Source organism: Pelecanus crispus, chromosome 6 (assembly GCF_030463565.1).
Source record: "Pelecanus crispus isolate bPelCri1 chromosome 6, bPelCri1.pri, whole genome shotgun sequence".
Taxonomy (NCBI): Eukaryota; Metazoa; Chordata; class Aves; order Pelecaniformes; family Pelecanidae; genus Pelecanus; species Pelecanus crispus.
The window spans coordinates 35,765,500-35,783,411 of NC_134648.1; the positions used below are offsets into that span (position 1 = coordinate 35,765,500).

A 17,912-nucleotide genomic window follows, 5' to 3' on the forward strand; every position below is an offset into this window, starting at 1 on the left:
CGAGGTGGGGTGAGCAGCTAAATTCCTGATCTGAGCATGTGCGCAGCCAATGCAAAGCAGACCACCATGGAGTCCGGCTTTGCCAAGCTAAATCACTGGGAGAAAAAATATTCCTTCTCGGCTTCAGCCTTCACCGCTCGATCCGTGGAAATGCGCAACCTTAAACCCCAAGTTTCCAAAACAAATGCACACGGGGCAAGGGAATAATGCAAAAAGCGGTGGGGGTAGGTGGCTGTGCTGGCGGTGGGTCTGCTGGCCCCGGGGCTCCCCGCTCTCCCGCACCAAGCCCTCCGCTCAGCCTCGCACCATGGCCGGCGATGGGGAGGAACTGGGGCGAAAACGGGGCTGGGAGCGACTCAGTAGTGAAATAGTTATCGTGGCTGGCTTTCTCGGTAACTCTTGGAAAGTCCCCGAAATGACGTTTCTAACCTAACAATTAAAATGGGTTTAATTATAGAGAGGCTCAGAGCCCTGGGAACAAGCACCATCTACAGAATGAGTAAACAACTGCAGAAAATAATAGGCTGGTCTCTCCTCCGGTTACTCCTCACTTCTGGCCAAGGCAAGGGGAAAAAAAAAGAAACTAGAAAGAGAAGGAAATTCGAGGAACCCGATTGCTCTCCTTAAGTAAATAATAATAATATAAAAAAAAAAAGAAATCTGGAATAGCCAGAGCCTGTGGGCGTTTCTCTCGGTTGGTTATTTTGGCCGTTCTTTAAGACCGAAGGAGGGGAAAAAGATCAGCCGCCAGCTCAAAGTCCAGATCCTGCGACTCTAAAGCAAACAGAAGAGGAAGCGGATCATTTGTTTGAAGTTTTCAGAGCGATGGCCGCTCGGGTCGGCGTTGTGCTGCCCAAGGCAGGGGTTTCTTTTCTCCCAGGCAAGCCGGAGCGCGGGGCAGGAGGAAGAGTTTGCGGGGTGCGGGCAGGACCCCCCTCGCCCGCCTGCACGGGGAGAGGGCCCAGATGCCGTCGCTCGGCCTTAGATGAAACACCCACTAAAGTTATAGCAGGGGCGAGCCTTGCCTCAGCTGGGGTGAAAGGTTTAGGGGGTGCAGACTTCACGCTGAGGCACCCTGGTATTGACAAGCCTTGAGGCGGTTTTGTCTTTTTTTTTTTTTCCCCCACACAGAAACTGCCGCCATCCCCCCCCCCCCCTCCTCCCCGCCATATCAATATCAGTATGAATCATACTTTGCCTACTAAAATCTGGAACACATTACTTGCTCAGAGACTTTTTTTTTTTTTGTCAGTTTTACAATGTCGAGTTCTGGGGACTGGAAGAGGGCTATACGGGGAGAAAAGGCAGAATTTATCAAACAGCCTTTTAAAGGGCAAACCCGTATTTTAACGCTCTAAATTAAAGTGGATGTGAGCCGTTTCCCCTTGCAGAGCCTGCCAGGTTTCAATAAAAACTGGAAAAAAAGAGTAAGGCTCGGGGAGGGGGGGGGGGGGGCGATGCGAATCAACACAAAGACGCGCAGTCCTCTCGCAAAAACGCGAGGACGAGCGGCCCCGCCGAAACCGGATCCAGTCGATCTCAGCCACGGCGGACCGACCCACCCGGGCTGGCCTCGGCGAGCCCCCCGCGGCCCTGCCCGCTCTCGCAGCCGAGCGGCCCCCGGCCGCCGGGGCCTTTCCCGCCGCAGCGGCTGCGGCGCGGCCGCGCAACCGGCGCCCCTGCCGGCCGGCGCGAGGCCGCTGCTCCGGCCCGGCCCGGCCCCGCCAGCGGCCCCGCCGCGCGCAGGCAGCGGGGAGCGCGCCCGCCCCGCGCCGGGCCCCGCGGCACCCGCGCGCGCAGCCCTGCGCGCGGCGGCCCGCACAACCGCCTCCCCCAGAGAGGGCGGGGGGGGGGGGGGCAGCCGACACCCCCGGCCGCGGGCCGCCTCTCTCCCCCCGCCCCCACCCCGCGCTTTCTTTTCTTCTTTTTTTTTTTTTTTTTTTCCCCCCTCCCTCCCCCCCCCCGCCGCCCCTCCTTCTCTCCCCCTCCTCCTCTCCCCCTCCTTCTTCCTCCCGAAAGTTTTTCTGGGCCTGCCCGCCCGGGTGATTCAGTCGCGGTGTCAATCACCCGGCCCTCCTCCGCCTCCGCCCCTTCCACCCGCCGCCGGCCCCTCCTCCCGGGGTAAGTCCGAAACTTTATAAGTTGAGCTTTCCCGCAGCCCGCTGGAAGCGGCGAGCGGGCGCGGCGGCCGGGCGGGCTGGTGGCGGCGTTGTCAGCAGCGGCGGGGGGAGGCTGCGAGCCGGGGCGCTGGAGGCTGTGCCTTACCCACGCCGGGACTCCTCGTGTCTGTGTGCCGCTGCCCCACCCGCTTCCCCCCTCGCTCGCCGAAGATGTCCACAGCCCTGGTGTCGCCCACCATCTTCGACCTGAGCGAAGTTTTATGCAAGGTAAGGGCGCCGCCGGGGGCCGCTCCTCCGGCTGCGGGGCTCTTCTGCTGCTTCGGGGTTCGCGTTTGGGGTTTGTTTTTCCTTCCCCCCACCCCCGCCCTCGTTTTCTGGTCGGGAGCAAGTTTGGCGCCGGGGGCCGAGCGCGGCCGCCCCGTCCCGGGGCGCGGGGTCCCCCGCCACCGCCGCCGGCGCTTCCCGCCGCGGAGCAGAGGCGGGCGGGGGGCACCACCCCGCGCTCCCGGCGGGCCGAGCCGCGGCGGCGGCGGCGGGGGGGGGGGGGCCGGGTCCTTCCCCTGCCCCCGGGGCCGCCGCGCTGCAACACGCCCGGGCGCGGCGCGGCGGGCGGCGGCGCTGCCGCGGGGCCGGGCGGGCTACCTCCCCGCGGGGCTCGGCCGCCCCTCGCCCAGCCGCGCTGGAGGGGAAAGCGGGGCGGCGGGGGCTGGGCGGGAGCCGCCGCCGCGCTGCGGGGGGAGCGGCGGGGCGGGCGCCAGCGCTGCGCGCTGCCCTTCCCGCTCGCCGCCGTCCCCCGGGGGGGCTTTCCCAGAAAAGACCTCCGGCCTCGGAGTGCTTTGGCTGCGGCCGGCGGCTCCCCCGCGCCTGGCGCTTGGCTCGCTTCGTTACTCCACTCTGCGAGGGCTGCGCGGGGGGACGGGGACGGGGAGGGACGGCCCGGGGCGCTCGGGTGGAGCGGCGAGCGGGGCTGAAGCAGATGTTATCGAGGAGCGGGGGACCCGTCGGGACAGGGCGGCCGCCGCTCCTCGGGCCGCCCTGCTCGCTGCCCGGCGGCGGGAGCCGGGAGCCGGCGGGGCGCCGCGCTGTGCCGCGCCGCGGGAGGATCCCGGGGCTGCGTGGGGACGCCGGAGGAGGCGGTGGCAGTGACCGGCCCTTGCTTTCTCCCCGCAGAGCAACAAGATGTTGAATTACAGCCCTTCGGGTGTCGGCGGGTGCCTGCTGGACAGGAAGGCGGTGGGCACCCCGGCCGGCGGGGGTTTCCCTAGGAGGCACTCTGTCACCCTGCCCAACTCCAAGTTTCACCAGAACCAGCTCCTCAGCAGCCTGAAAGGGGAGCCGGCTCCCATGCTGGGCCCCCGGGAAAGCCGCTTCCGGGACCGCTCCTTCTCCGAGGGTGGCGAGCGCCTGCTGCAGCAGAAGCAGCCCGGGGGACAGGTCAACTCCAGCCGCTACAAGACGGAGCTGTGCCGCCCCTTCGAGGAGAACGGTGCCTGCAAGTACGGCGACAAGTGCCAGTTCGCCCACGGCATCCACGAGCTGCGGAGCCTCACCCGCCACCCCAAGTACAAGACCGAGCTCTGCCGCACTTTCCACACCATCGGCTTCTGCCCCTACGGGCCGCGCTGCCACTTCATCCACAACGCGGAGGAGCGCCGCGCCGTGGCGGGGAGCCGGGAGCCCGCCGTCACCGACAGACCCCGCCTGCAGCACAGCTTCAGCTTCGCCGGCTTCCCCAGCACTGCTGCCAGCGGGCTGCTGGACAGCCCCACTTCCATCACCCCGCCGCCCATGCTGAGCGCCGACGACCTGCTGGGCTCCCCCACCTTGCCTGACTGCGCCAGCAACCCCTTCACCTTCTCCAGCCAGGAGCTGGTCAGTCTCTTCGCCCCCAGCATGGGGGTGCAGGTGCCCAGCGGGAGCTCCCCCACCACCTTCTTGTTCAGGCCCATGTCCGAGTCCCCCAACATGTTTGACTCGCCACCCAGTCCTCAGGACTCCCTCTCTGACCAGGAGGGCTATCTGAGCAGCTCCAGCAGCAGCCACAGCGGCTCAGATTCCCCTATCCTGGACACCTCAAGACGTCTTCCCATCTTCAGCAGACTCTCCATCTCCGACGACTAATCTGGGGTTTCCTCTTGCTCCCCCCCACCTCTATGATGATGTTAAGCTGAACTCCCCCTACCCTGTCCCCAAGTAGTCTGAGCTGGATGTTAACATGTCCACCTGCCTGCCGTAGACCCACTGGCTTAAACCTTAAGTGCCAAATTACGATGAAAAGCAATAACGTTTACAAAATTAGTGCCTTTAACACTTTCACTGTGACTGTATTACCTCTCCAGCTGCAGAGGGCACCAGCAGCTCTGCACTTCCAGATGTGCAGGAAATGTCCGGATCCAGCTCCCTCCACTGGCCATGTACTGCATCGCCCTCTCCCAGTCCCTTCCTGACTGGCCAGTTTCCGCTAGGCTGCAGGCATGTGGGCAAGTGTTAACATCCAGTCCTCTTTCTCCCCTCCCCTTAAAGACTAATCTTGCCTGGATCCACTCAGGTCTGCGGGAAGAAAAGCTGAGGACGGACAAAGATTGTAACATGAGTGGGACTTCGACTGGGAGGAAGAAAACAAAACAAACCGAGAACCAGATGGACTATGAGAGACTTGATTTTGGTGCTAAAAGTTCCCCGTGTATTCATGTGACATCTTAAATAAAGAAATAGAGGGGGTGGGGCCGATGGAAGTCATTCCACACACACAAGTTCGTGTAAACAAAGTTCCAGTAGACATAGCTTTAATGGTTTTGCTCTAGAGTACTTTAGACCTATCTTAGAGCACTCACGCCAAGCTTTTTATTATTTTTTTCTGGGTTTTTAATTTTGTATAACTTTTCAGAAATTGGAGAGCAAATTTTGCTTGTCACTGCACAACAATATAAAAAAGCTTATTTAACTTATCAAAACGTATTTATTGCCGAAACCTATGCTTTTTTGTTAATTTTGTTCATATTTATCGGGATGATGAATCCATAGAATATATTCTTTTATGTTTAAATTATGATCTTCCATATTAATCTTAAGATTGTGAAGTGTCTTTTTTCCTTATTTTCCCCACAGTTTAATATATTATACTACAATGACATTTTTTGTAACTTTACACTTTTTTGGTTATTTTATTTTAAAAAATGAAAAATTAATTTAAAAAAAATGCAAAAACTGTGTTTGGATTATTTATTTTAGAATCCTCCCACCCCCATTTTTTTTGTGTTGGACTGCAAATTGAGTTAATGTGCTTCTTTGCCTTTCTTCTTCTCCTCCTCTTCCCCTCCCTGGGTCTTGCCTACCTGGGCTTTAGAATGTACATACCTGAGCTCTGTTGCGAGACAGCGTGGAAGGAAGACCTTTTTCTTCCTTTTTTTTTTGTATAGATTTTTTTCAAGGAGAAAAGCCTTAGGCTCCAAGTGCCTATCTGAAGACATTCCAAATACAGTTTGTCTTTGCGTTTCTGTATTCCAAGTTTGGAGTTTTCCTTGCCGAGGTGAATGGGACTGGCACAAAGAGAATAATGAATGTAATGTTTTCCCCGTTACTGTTCACTACATTGCTTTTTCTTCCTCTTTGTGTGAGTTTATTTAAAAGAGAATCTCTTTTGTAACGACTGTTTGCAGTTTAAATCAATAAACCCCAAGTTTTTCAAGAAACTGACAGTGGAGCTGGTCTTACTTGCAAAAATTGAGGGGCTGGTTTTAGACAGCCACTCAAATGCAGATATCTCCCCCCCTCTTGACCACTGAGGTGCCCACCGTGTGCTCAGGTGTCCCGCCATTGCTACCCCTCCATCATTCCTCACCGATTCAGTGGGTCAGCTCTGCAAGCGCGGGGATGCGCAGATCAATGGCAGCAAATACCTCATGTGATGTAACCCCTGTGGCCTCTAACCCTCTCTGTTTCTTACGGAGTCTTCCATCTTGAGTCGCTCGGTCTGCTCCTGCAAACTTCTTTCTGGTCAGTGTAGGTTAGACCTTGGATGGGCTTTTGTTCCTTGTGTGCCCTGTGTTCCTGCACAGCTCCTTCCCCCTCGAGGAGAGCCTGTGCGTGTTTTGAGTGAGGCTAAAGTGGGATGTTGAAGTGGTACAGATTTCTAAATCTCAGGCCTGGCTTGTCAGTGGTACTGGTCCACTTTGGTGGAGTGGTTGGTTGGTGTTTTGCATGGGAGAGGAACATGGACCTCCAGCAAAGCCTCGGTGTACATACAGATCACCCTCATACCCTCGTTCCAGCCCTCGTACCCCTTGAGGTATCAGTCAGCAATCCCAGAAACTTCTGAAGCCAGTGGTTTTTGTTTAGGGACACTTCTTTGCTGGCCCTGCTCATGGTGTCAGTCTTGTGTTTTCACCTTCGAGCTCTCCTCTGGAGCAAGCTTGGCGCTCTTCATCTGAAACTGTTCCATCTCTCTTCCAAATCGGGGGTGGAATATTGCTGCCGAACCACCGATCCTTCAGCTGTCTTGACATGCCTCAATGTTCAGGAGAGACATTTCCTAATTCATGTTGGAAAAGTTCCTGCCAAACAAAAGCTGCAGGATACCTCAAGGCTTATGCTGACGTACCTTCCCTGCTGTTGGCTTTGTGCAACACGCTTTCTTGTGTGGTCTGGCAATAAAGGTGAGCTAGGTGGAGGAAAGATGGTGGAAGAGGAGCGTGGCTGGTGGAAGCTGGTTCCCATGAACAGTGCAAAAGCTGTACGGGGAGTTTGCTCATCAGATGCTGACGTAACTAGCACGCGGTGTGGTCTGCGTGCCGATCCCTGAGAGAAGAGCCTCGGGCACAGCCCCGGTACTGCTCAACGGCCTTCAGATACCTTCTGCTGACCGCAGCCTTGCCCCTGGGCACAAAGACGACGGGGCCCACATGAGAGACGGGCTCCTGCCTGGAAGACCCGTGCCCAGCTGCAGCAAGCACCCAGGCCTGCGTCCTTCCCCCGCTGCTGGAAGGCGAGCCATCGGCCCCTGAAGAGCGAGGCATATCTGATCTGGAGAGGATCCCACGCCTATCGCAGGGCATGCATGTGGAGCTTGAAACTGCTTGCTTCCTCTCTGGACTTTCTGTGCAGCTCTTCAAACAAATAGTCTTTGCCCAGTTAATAATTGATGAAGAAAATAGCTGTATTAGTTGCGTGGTGCTATCGGTATGACAAACTGGGAAGCTGTGCTAAAAGTAGGTCTTCGCTCATGGTACTTGTGTATTTTCCTTGTCCTTCTAGCGCACTGGTTCTGGGAAGCCAGCAACATTTCTCTCCTGTGAGTTTATTAATGATAAATGTTCCTATCATTATCATTCCTATCATTCCTATCAGTGTTTTGCTTTTTGGAACTAACCTTGAGCTAGGTCACGCAGGGGCTAGAGAAGGCAGCATCAGAAGTTTACTTTCTGTAATTGTTTAGGGGGGGAGAGAGAGAGCACGCAAGAGCCTCCAGCAATGCAGGGATTTGCCCGATCTGATACCATTAGCATTCATTGCGGCTTGGGTATATGGCAGCAGCGAGTCTGGAGGGACTTCTCCTTCCTTGGATTTACCATGGGTGAGTTGTCCATGCTGTTTCTCATAGGTTTAGTATCTGTGTCCCCTAGCAGTTCGCCGCGGTTGGTAAGTTCACCGAGGCTCAGAAAGGTAAATAGCCTTTCCTGGCATGACTGTTTTGAGACACATGTTCCTCTGACTTGAGGGCTCCTCCGTGCTCTGGCTCATTGATTTAGTGCACGGGACTCTCAGAGTGGCCAGGAGTATAGGGCTGGCCTGTGCACTGGCACAGTTGCTCCTGACGTGCCTGGTGTGCCAGGGCAGAGAGAAGCACCCACAAGGGTAAGATACCTGTCGTCCCATGTAAGGTGGCATGGCAGAGAGTGCCTTGGTGCACTTTACAGGTTGCACTTACAGCTCTTACTGTGGGGCAGGGGGACACCTATGGTGGCTCTTGCCGCTCCTCGCATACTTTTTGTTACAGTCATGGAAGTTTGCTGTGGGCCTCTTCTAAGAAGACTGAGTCCATGCCTCTGGGCTGCGGGCATTAGCTGTCACTTATTTTTTGGCTTCAAGTCAGGTGACTCTAGTGCTATCCACCATGTCTATCCATCAACACGTCTAGCTGTCTTTGGAAATTACAGCCAGCGTGTATGGCTGGCTGTGCCAGTTGCCTCTTGGTAAGGAGTAACGTGACTTCAATCTGCAGAGCTCCAGGTGGCCCAGATCCCACTCCAGTAGCTGCCTCCCTCCTTCCTAATTTCTACAACAGCTGTAGGTGTCTCAGCAACTGTGCTGGCTACTCCTTTGCTTATGGGCTAGATGTGGCTTTTGTACCAAAACACCTTCAGTTCTGCAATCGGGGGCTGTAGAAATAGAGGCCACCTCATTTCCCAAACTTCTCTGTAGGCGAGGGCTGCAAAGTCAAGTACGGTTTCTTTGTTGTTGTTGCAGTTGTTGTTTTTAAAGGCAGTTGGGAACTTTACTGTCTAGTTTTGGCCAACCTTTGTTCAGCATCACTTGCATGTAGGTATGGTGTTTTGCAAGTAACAAAAAATACCATTTAAAAAGAACCCTGAAATGCTCCAAGTTCCTGCTCCTGACAGAATTTGCCTCACCAGCACAGTCATGAAATTGGGAGGCAGAGAGGGAAAGAACTTGGAGAAGCGGAGAACAGTAGAAATAGGCCTGGAGGACTGTCACAAGCCTGGAGGACTGTTAAAGCTGGCTCGAATTTTCAGTCTGTACGGTTCCTGCGCAGGGAGGGCAATGGTCTGCCAATGGGGCTTGGAGCTGCTGTTGCAAATCACGTGGGGAAGACCAGGCTCTGCCAGGCCTTGCACAGCAGAGGGGAGGTGGCAGTGGGGCAGGAAATGATGAGGGTCACCGCTGGAGGTTGGGAGCAAGGCCAGAGCTAGAGATCAAGTGACGCAGCATGGGGACAGCAAGGGTGAGGGAGAAGCCATGCTGTCTTCAGTCTGAAGACTTCTTAACTAATGGTGTTTGGATGCATGAAGGCTAATGAACTGGGTCTCTCCAGTGGGGCTCAGGAGCAGCAGCATTGAGGGGAAGGTCTGGATAAAGTAGCCTGCTGGATACTATGTGATGACTATGCCCAAGGATATGAATGAGTATACATGTGAAAACCACGGCATGCCCTTTACACTTGCTAATTGCTGCAATTTGTGTGGCCTGCATTGGGGAAAGCTAGCATGTGCCTGAGTCTGGAGAAGAAGGCTTTGGGAGAAGGTGCGGCAGTCGGTGTGTGAGCAAAGAGGCTCCTGGCTCCAGTGCTGGAGGTGTTGCGGGGGCTGGAGGCTGCAGATGTGGTCAGGAGCAGGCACTGACACAAAAAGCACAGCCCCAATACCTGCCTGGGAGGGAGCGAGGGGCTTGTGCTTGAGGGAGGCTCCTCATGCCCTAGGTAACAACAGGCAAACATCAAGATGTGTGGTCTTGTACCCCGCAGCGGGGCCGGGGAGGCAGTTCTGCTGCGGGGAGGTGGTGCGATGAGTGACCAGGTGCTCTGGTGACAGGCAAAAGTGTGGTGAGTGAAGTGAAAACAGGCAAAAGAATTAAGAGTGAAGAATGGTGCCTTCCCTACCTGGGCCCCACAGAAGAGGGGTCAGGAGGAGCCCATGGCAGAAGCATTTTGAGGGGTTTGAATCAGCCACAAACAGGAGGAAAACAGCAAAACTAGTGTTGGAAGCAGTTCAGCTGGGAGGAAGGGGTGACACCCGTCGCAGAGGGTGTCTCTGGGGCTGGGAACGCCAAGAGGGACGGCGAGACTGGCTCGGCCGGGACGCTGCAAGCGTCTGCCGGGAACTCGTGGAACAGCCCCCGAGCTGGAGGCCGAGTTCAGCCCAAAACGTTAGAAGATGATTCTGCCTAGTGATGTAAAATGTCCTTTGTTTGGAGACACTGTGGCCCGTTAAGCAATGCCTGTTCCTCACAAAGCCGACGCTTATTCCCTAGAATACTTCCAGCAAAAAGAAAAAGAAAAAAAAAAAAAGTAGTTCCTCTAAGACACCCTAAACCAATACCTGCTGTGACTAAGCCCTGTGGGCAGCTCCGCAGCTGATTTATATCCTCCCCCTCCAAACTGAAGGGGTTAGAGTGGAAACAGACGCCGCGTTAAACATAGCCGAGGGCAGCGAGCAAGAGAGCTCTGCAGTGGGGCGGGAGGAAGCGGGGCTGCGGGGCGGCTGCTGCCAGGCGTGACGCCGGTTCGGGTTTCCTCGTAGGCAGAACAGAGCTCCTTTTGGCTGGTGCAGCTTTATGGGCTCGCCTGGGTTTATTATACTGCAAATGTTTTGAATTCCACATCTTAATTTCCAGAGAGGCTTTGCTTAACTTTTGCAGATTTTTTTCCCCCTGGTTTTGGTTGGTTTTTTTTTTTTTTTAAACTACCGCTGCCTTAGCTTCTTCTTTTGGACCTGCTGTTGGTCAAAGCTGCCGTTTTCTGAGCAAACAGAGGGCCGGAGTTCTCCCTGCCTGGGCTCCAGCTGCAGATTAATCTCTTTTCATAGTTTCATTTTATGTCCGCCCACTATCCCCACCACATTAACTTAGTCAACACATGGAAGTGAAATTTTTCCATGCAGGATCCTGCGGGTTGTAAGGCTGTGCGGAGCACGTGACTGCCAGCTCCAGAGTTTTCTTGCACCTCTGGGTGGAAGGAAGTTTCCTCATCCCCCACATATGTGAGCGGTTCTCGGTGTGATGTGAAAAGTTTTAACAACTGGAGTCAATGGAAACATTTAGGGTTCAGCGTTTCTCTGTGTATTTAAAGTCCCACCACACCGGCCGGGCGGAGGCAAAGCCGTAGGTATGGTATGTTTGCAGTACCTCTGGTGCTACCAGACCGCTGCTCGGCAAATGAGCTGGTCGGACGTTTTTCGGTGCAGTTGTTCTGTCTCTGCGGGGTTTACCTCCCTCCCAGAGAGGACAGAAAGTGCAACCCATGGCAATGCTGACAAAGACGGATGGAGTCTGCTTGGCCTATGTAGTAGGCGCACTTTGTACTTCTACATGACACCTTTCACGTGTGGGCCTGGGAGGACTTTACAGGTATTTCGGGCACTTGGCAAATATAACTGTGCCTATTCCACAGGTTTTAAAACCCTGTTAGATATACAACTGCTAAGGGAAGGGGATTGTCCGGCAGTGGCACAGTATCAGAGAAAGAGCTGCAAAAATAATTTAGGACTCCTGATACTTTTTCTCCTGTCTTAGTCTCCAGGCAACAGCAAATATTTCTCCTGAATGCTCTGGATGAGCAGATGCCAACGTTGATTCACAGGAAAAGGATGTAGCCACGCAAGCCATAGAAATGTTGTTTGGGATGGTAGCCACGGCCCCTAAGGAGACATTAAGCAATATGGAACAAATGCCAGTGAAGCTGTTTCTTGAAGCTCTTGCTGTGTTTGCTATAAAGAGATTTCTTGAGCAGTCTTACGTGGGAGCCATCGTGATTTACCTTCAGTACAGCTACATGGAGAAAATATCCTCTGGAGATGCTGCAAGGGCTTTTGGGCATTAGCAAAGTCCTGGTTTACGAAGAAGTTACAGTCACAATGAATGAGGAAAGGTTTTGCTCAAGGCCGACATCAGAGTGTAAAAGGTATCCTTTTGCTTCGAAAAGGGACACGGCGCCGAAAATGTGCGAAGAGGCTCCCTGTTTATTTTCTCTTGGCCTCAGATCTTCCGTGCTGTGTTTACAAATAACCCCATTTTCCCCGTGATTAGACTTACAAATTTATCAGGGGATTGAAAAGCCGAGAACAAATCTAATTCACTCCCTGTTGAGGGTGCCCAGCCAAAAGAGCTAGGGGAGCTGTGGAAAATCATTTTCCTCTAAGTTTAGGTAATGTGGCTTTGGATTCATAGACTGAATCTGCTGACCAAGATATTTTCCTTCTTCCAGCACTTTTCTGACCAGAAAAACACTTCCAGTGTGGATGAAAACAGAACTGGAGATGTTTTCAAAACATTTGAAAGTTTATTTCAAAAGCGCGCAGTTTGTAAGAACTTGAGGACAGGCAGCTGGGGGAGGCCAGCGGTCTCGTGATGGAGGCCGGAGACAGGCGGCCCGTGGGGTTATCAGTGTATCATCCAGGTTGGCAGGGACTTCTAGTGAGTCATCCAGACCTTCACTCTAAACTATGACAGGACTGAGCTCATTATCCCCAAACCACCTCTCAGGCACAGAGAGCTGTCTAGCGATAGCCTTGAACGTCTCCAGCGCCGACGCGTCTGCGGCATTCCCTTGTCAGGGAGTTTCAGCGCTCAGGCTATTTTAGCCTCTCTATATGTAGCCTCATACTTAACCTGAATGTCTCCTACGGAGGTTTGTGGCCATTAACTTTGTGTCCCATCCCCTTCGGTTAACGAGGCTGGAGCCCAGCTTCCAGGTGAAGTCCCCGCAGAACGGCACGTGTGGTTTCACCTTTCAGCTTTCCTGCCAGCTGCGCTCTTCCCCAGCCCGTTTCCAGGGGATCTGCTTTTCCAAACCTTTCCACTCCTCTCTTCCCATGCCTGCTCAAAAATAGGATGTCCTAAACCCACCCTGGACTTTCATTTTCAGCCTAGTTCTGCTCTCACTGATGCTGTCCTGCCTCTGGTTCTTGTGGAGGCAAATTCAACCTTCCTGGCCTAATCTGCAATGAGGACAGGAGAAAAGTGCTGTATCCAGTTATGGTGGTTCTGTTTGGAATACAATGGGATACAGAGTTCGAGCTCTTGTCACAGCACTGTGCTGCCTACCAGGGCCCTGCCCCGTTACTGTGGGGCATCCTGGCTCCCCTCACGCAGCCAGATGGTGGTGGGTGCCTGGTTCTTGGGACTTTATCCCCACTGGGTTGCATGTATGAATATGCATGCATGCATAATATCTAGCTCTGATACTAGCACTGTGCTCCATGGCACCCAGAGGAAGCCATGTTCCTGCCCTTCGGCTTTCCTTCCTGAAGGAGAGACGCTCATCCCTGTCCCCGGGGAACATAAGCTTTGAAACGTGAATTGATTTGTTTCCACTTATCATTATCTCGGTTTACATAAATTACAGAACTTAACAGTGGTCATAAAATTATCCGGCCTTAAAAATTTCAGCTGTAGAGTTTGGCCCTGTGACCTCCCTGATCAGCTCATTTCCAGCAGGCAAACGTGCAGTGGGGAAAGAAACAGTGCCGCCTTGTTCGGCACAAACGTTCTCCCTTTTGTATCAGCAGCCGGCTTGCCTGGTTTCCTAGTGTTGGTCAGTATAGAAAAGTACAGCAAGCCTTTCACCGTGTGCTGCTTCACCGTTCCGAATAGCTCTGTCAAGTTATTTAAATCAACTAAATTGTCCAGCGTCCCTCACCAGCAGCCACCACGTCACTAATATTTTAGAGTCAAGTTCTGCCCTGAAAAGGAGGCTCCTTGACAAAGCAGTGATGATCCTCTTTCAGGCATGTTAGATCGCCTCTGGGTGTACTGCAAGCAAAATATTTTCTCTAACATCTGTCTCATCTGGAAGCTGAAAGGCAGGCTGGCTGGTTTTATGAATCGCTCTTGACCTGTGTTAGGATTTCAGCAATGAGAATCTGGTTTCCAATTGTGGTAAAGAAAGAGGACAGATTAGATGCCTAATATATCCAAAGAAAAAAAAAAAGCAATAAAATCTTATTTTAGTTGCTAAAAACAGAAACTATGAATCTAAATACCCATGAGGAGCAGATGAGCTGGACAACCAGCAATATCAGATAGACACTTTTCCAGCAATGGTACCTGCACTTTATTTCTGTCAGCAAGTTGGACGGGACAATACAGATTCTTGGGTCCTTTTTACCCCTGACTCCCATAGGGAGGGGTAACCTGTAAGGCTGTTTCCTATCATGTCACTGGTTTCTTGTCCATAAAAACTTGTCCTCTGGGTCATGCTATTTATTTCCTCCAACAGTCTTTATAAGAGGCCTTATGAAAATTGGTGTAAAAAGATGTTTGGCCCACAGCATGCTTATTAGGTCACCTTTATCTGCTCTTCCACTATTTTTTCTTATTCGGTGTATGACTATGTCATCACAAGCAAGATGGTTAGCAATCAAAACCACTTGGGCTGATAAGACCATAACCCTACGTCCCACAAGCAATTAAGCCTTGAGCACCCCAGGAAAGTGAGCAGAGGAGGGTGTGAGGTGTAGGTTGGCGAAGTCAGAGGTTGTGAGACAGGGTTTTTGGTTCAGTTCAGATACAAAGGGCACTCAATGCTTTCTCCGTAGCACTGCGGGCAACAGGGAATGAGATGGGCTTCAAGAGGTGCGACGGGCAGCAACCCGTCTCAAGTGGGTTTGAGCTCTGGAGCGGGCAGCGCCGCTGCGGGCAGAAGAGGGCTGAGCGCAGCCGTTGCACGGGGCCGGCCCTCGGTGGGAGGCCGCTGGCTTTGCACGAGAGAGAAAAGGCCCTTTGCCCCCGCCACGCTCGTCGCTGGCTCCGGCAGAGGGGAGCAGGCAGCCCGCCGTGGCCACCCTGCCACCGAGGGGGCCCTGGAAGCGGAGGTGGCGGGGGCAGCCGGGGCAGAGCGAACGCTGCCCGTTCGCCGAGGCTGGCCTGAGCAGCACATGGCAGGAGGGGGCTGCTGGCAAACGAGGATCAGATGCTCGTTTCGCTTCCTAGTTGTGCTTCCTCCTCCTGCCTGCAGCCCTGCTCTCCACCCGCCGTGCTTAGCACCCTCTCCCTGAGCTGAGGGCCGTAACATGCTGCTCGCTGTCTAGGGGCACCTCGGCCTGCACCTCCCTCCAGGGAGAGGCGGAGCAGCGAGGTGTGTGCTGCCGCTCCCTCTGGCGAGACCAAAGGATTTAAATTTCCCCCAACGTGTAGACAAGTCACTTGTCTCCCGGCCCTGTAGGTCGCCAGCTCTACTGAGAGTCAGAGACTGGTGGGACCATGTCAGGAGACGAGCTGGAAGCCCACCATGCTCCTCCAGACTGCCGAAATGAGGAGCTCTGCTCCTGCGAGGTGCCCTCCTCTGGCTTTGCCTCCCTTGCCCTTTGCATGGCTGGGACCTCATATCCTTCATGTGCTAAAAAGCTTGTAATGAGTTACTTTCTAAAAGGCCTGAAGAAGTTCAAAGGCTATGCTGAGTTCATCTCCTTTGGGGGATGGAAAAAACCCAACGCCCTTGCACTGCTGTAAGTACCGTCCTACCCGACCTCTCCTCCTCACTGCTGAGGCTGCAGGCTTGCATGGCTCTCACAGGCAGCACAGATCATGCCTTTGCTAGGTCAGGATTTTGCTGCCATGTTAACACACAGGCACTATACTTCCCCATTGGGTCGCAGAGGATTTATTTAGGTAGTGAAACAGGCTCTTTCTTCATTAAAAACTGGTAGACATTGGGGTTCGAGATGGTAATTTGTATAATTAGGATTTTGAAAAAGTACATTATTCCCCCTTTTCTGGTACATAGAGATTAACCGTGAAAAGGCCAGAGCTGGCAGAAGTGTGGATTGCTTCAATTTTTGCACGTCTGTTCTGTGTGGTCCCGCTGGTAGGATTAGGACTGCCATGACCCTTTCCCATGGCTGGCAATGAGGGGTGACCGGGGATGCAGCCTGTTCCCCTGCTCCATCTAAATGAAATACAAAAAGTAAACAAGAAACATGAATGCTAAAAAAGTAAAGTCCAGTCCAGCTCCAGGTAAAGGCAATGTACAGACTCCTTTTTAGTGCTCTCTAACACACAGAACTGGTCCTGAACTGTTACCATTTGGTCTGCTAGAAAAACAAGTCATATTATTCAATACAAAGTAAACCAGGAAGAGAGGAATTCAGGACTGAGCATCTGAGCAGCATGGAAACAAGTGCTGGTGGGGGCTGGAGCCCTCAAATCCAGCCAAGGGCCCCTAGCTTGCAGGCTGTGCTAGATTTCAGGTGCTTCCCAAATGCAGTGGGGGAGTACTACATGAGGGACCAGGAAAAAAACCCGCTCCAGAAACTGACTGTACTTTGTCCAGCTCTGAACAGCTGTTTTGGGTCCTACTTTTACCCACTTTGTGAAAGGTTAAATAAAATTAAAAAAAAAAAAAAAGGAGAGTGAAATTGAGATCAGGAGAAGAAACAAAAAGTCCCAAACAAACATGTTTTTGGTAGAGGAACTGGGTTTTTGAACCCTGGCACTGTTTGGCCTTTCGGGTTGTCAGCAATGTGTTGCACGCTGAACGTAGAGGACAGTGTGATGGAAATACCTATGAAGCAGCGAGAGCCTTATCAAGGCACTGTACCAGGAAATACATCGCTTTCTTGGCTACTTCATGCACGATGCTACGGTTAAACCCAACAGCATGCCTCATCATAACATGTGCCTTATCGACCTCACTATCTGATGACAACAGCAGCCCTCAGGAGACCAGACTGACATCATCCAAAACCTCAGTAGTTCAGAGCAAAGGCTGAAGTATGTAGCTAGGCTACAAGCTGTGCTTGACTGTGTTGATCTGTTTGTACTGAACTTGCAGGCACTTTGCTAGAGGAAGAGGAATATAAAAATCAAGCCCAAACAACTTTTTCAGAATGTTTCTCACAGGCTATTGTGCTATTTAGCAAATGAATGCAGCACGCAGTGGAGGTTTTTGTCCTCAGCAAGTGGAAAAAGTCTGCTCCACAGCTTTCTGCAGCTTTGAGAGGGGGGAAAAAAAAAGCCCAAACCAAAACACTGTCACTGCCCGGAGGAGAGAAGCAGTGCCACTGGTGATTGGGTACTGAGTCCCATTCCCAGCTGACCCATACATAGTTGTATGTGCCTGTGAGGTTTGGTTTCATCCGGTATCAGGCTCTGGCCTCCCAGCCTCCTTTGTCTCCTTTAAGATGAGGGGAATTTCTGCAGTCACAAAAATAGGAAACAGAAAATAGAGTAGGCTTTTCTTGTGTAATATTCACCAGACTGCTCTGGTTTTAATTTGCTCTCCCTGTCCTGGGTTCTTCAAAACACCTTCTCTCATTTACGTCAGCATAGATTTACCACACCCCACTTATTTCAGACCTGGATAGCACCATGGAAAAAGATTACCAGCCTTTCGGAGCTGCTGCTTTATGCCTTGGACAAAAGACGATCATATGGGGCCATATTCATTTGGGAACTGCCTTTGTATTTGTACAGCACCTAGCACAAGTCGGTCTACTCCTACTTGGAGTTTGCTGTACTACAAAATCGCTCTTAAAAAACCCCTGCTTTTAGTGTTTGCGGGTTTTTTTTAATTGCAATGCAAGCTTTCAGAGGGAAATGAAGCCGGATTTAAATGCTGAATGCATGCATAGCAACAAGAGGAGGGCCATCCAGCACATGGATGCTAAGTGTCCTTTTACAGCCCCCATTCAGACTCAGCACCCACCTCCCCGGGGCGATGCATGGCATGGTGGGCCACGCAGCCGGGCTGTGACCCCGGGTCGGGGGAGCTCGCCTTCCCCTCCTTCCCCACTCCGCGCTGTGGTATTTTGAGATGACCGCATCTGTTGCATGGATTTGGGGAACTGGAGAGGGTGGGCTGTGGAGGGGTGGCGGGAGTCGGGAGCTACCACGAAGGCCAAGCTCTCGGCTGCTGCCACATCCCCTCTTCCCTCCATGGGAAAGCGAGGTGGCCCAGGGATTCTGGCCGCCGGGACCTGCACTGTACCTACCCCCCATCCTCTCTGTGTACCTGCCAGGACAAAGTGAATCCCCTGAGAGAACAGCTGAAAAGACTGGTTCAAGCTGACGTGTCTGGTGGACGCTTGATGCCCTCTCCCCCTGCCCCAGATGCTCGGGACA

At 53.1% G+C, this 17,912-nt stretch overlaps 1 protein-coding gene across 1 annotated transcript; it reads left to right on the forward strand.

Moving 5' to 3' along the window:
• The first annotated feature begins 2,265 nt into the window (after window positions 1-2,265).
• Window positions 2,266-5,215, forward strand: ZFP36L1 (ZFP36 ring finger protein like 1). Its single transcript, XM_075712658.1, has 2 exons — window positions 2,266-2,387; window positions 3,291-5,215. The coding sequence occupies exons 1-2, from the start codon at window positions 2,331-2,333 to the stop codon at window positions 4,239-4,241; spliced, it is 1,008 nt and encodes a 335-aa protein (XP_075568773.1). The 5' UTR covers window positions 2,266-2,330; the 3' UTR covers window positions 4,242-5,215.
• The last annotated feature ends 12,697 nt before the right edge of the window (window positions 5,216-17,912 follow it).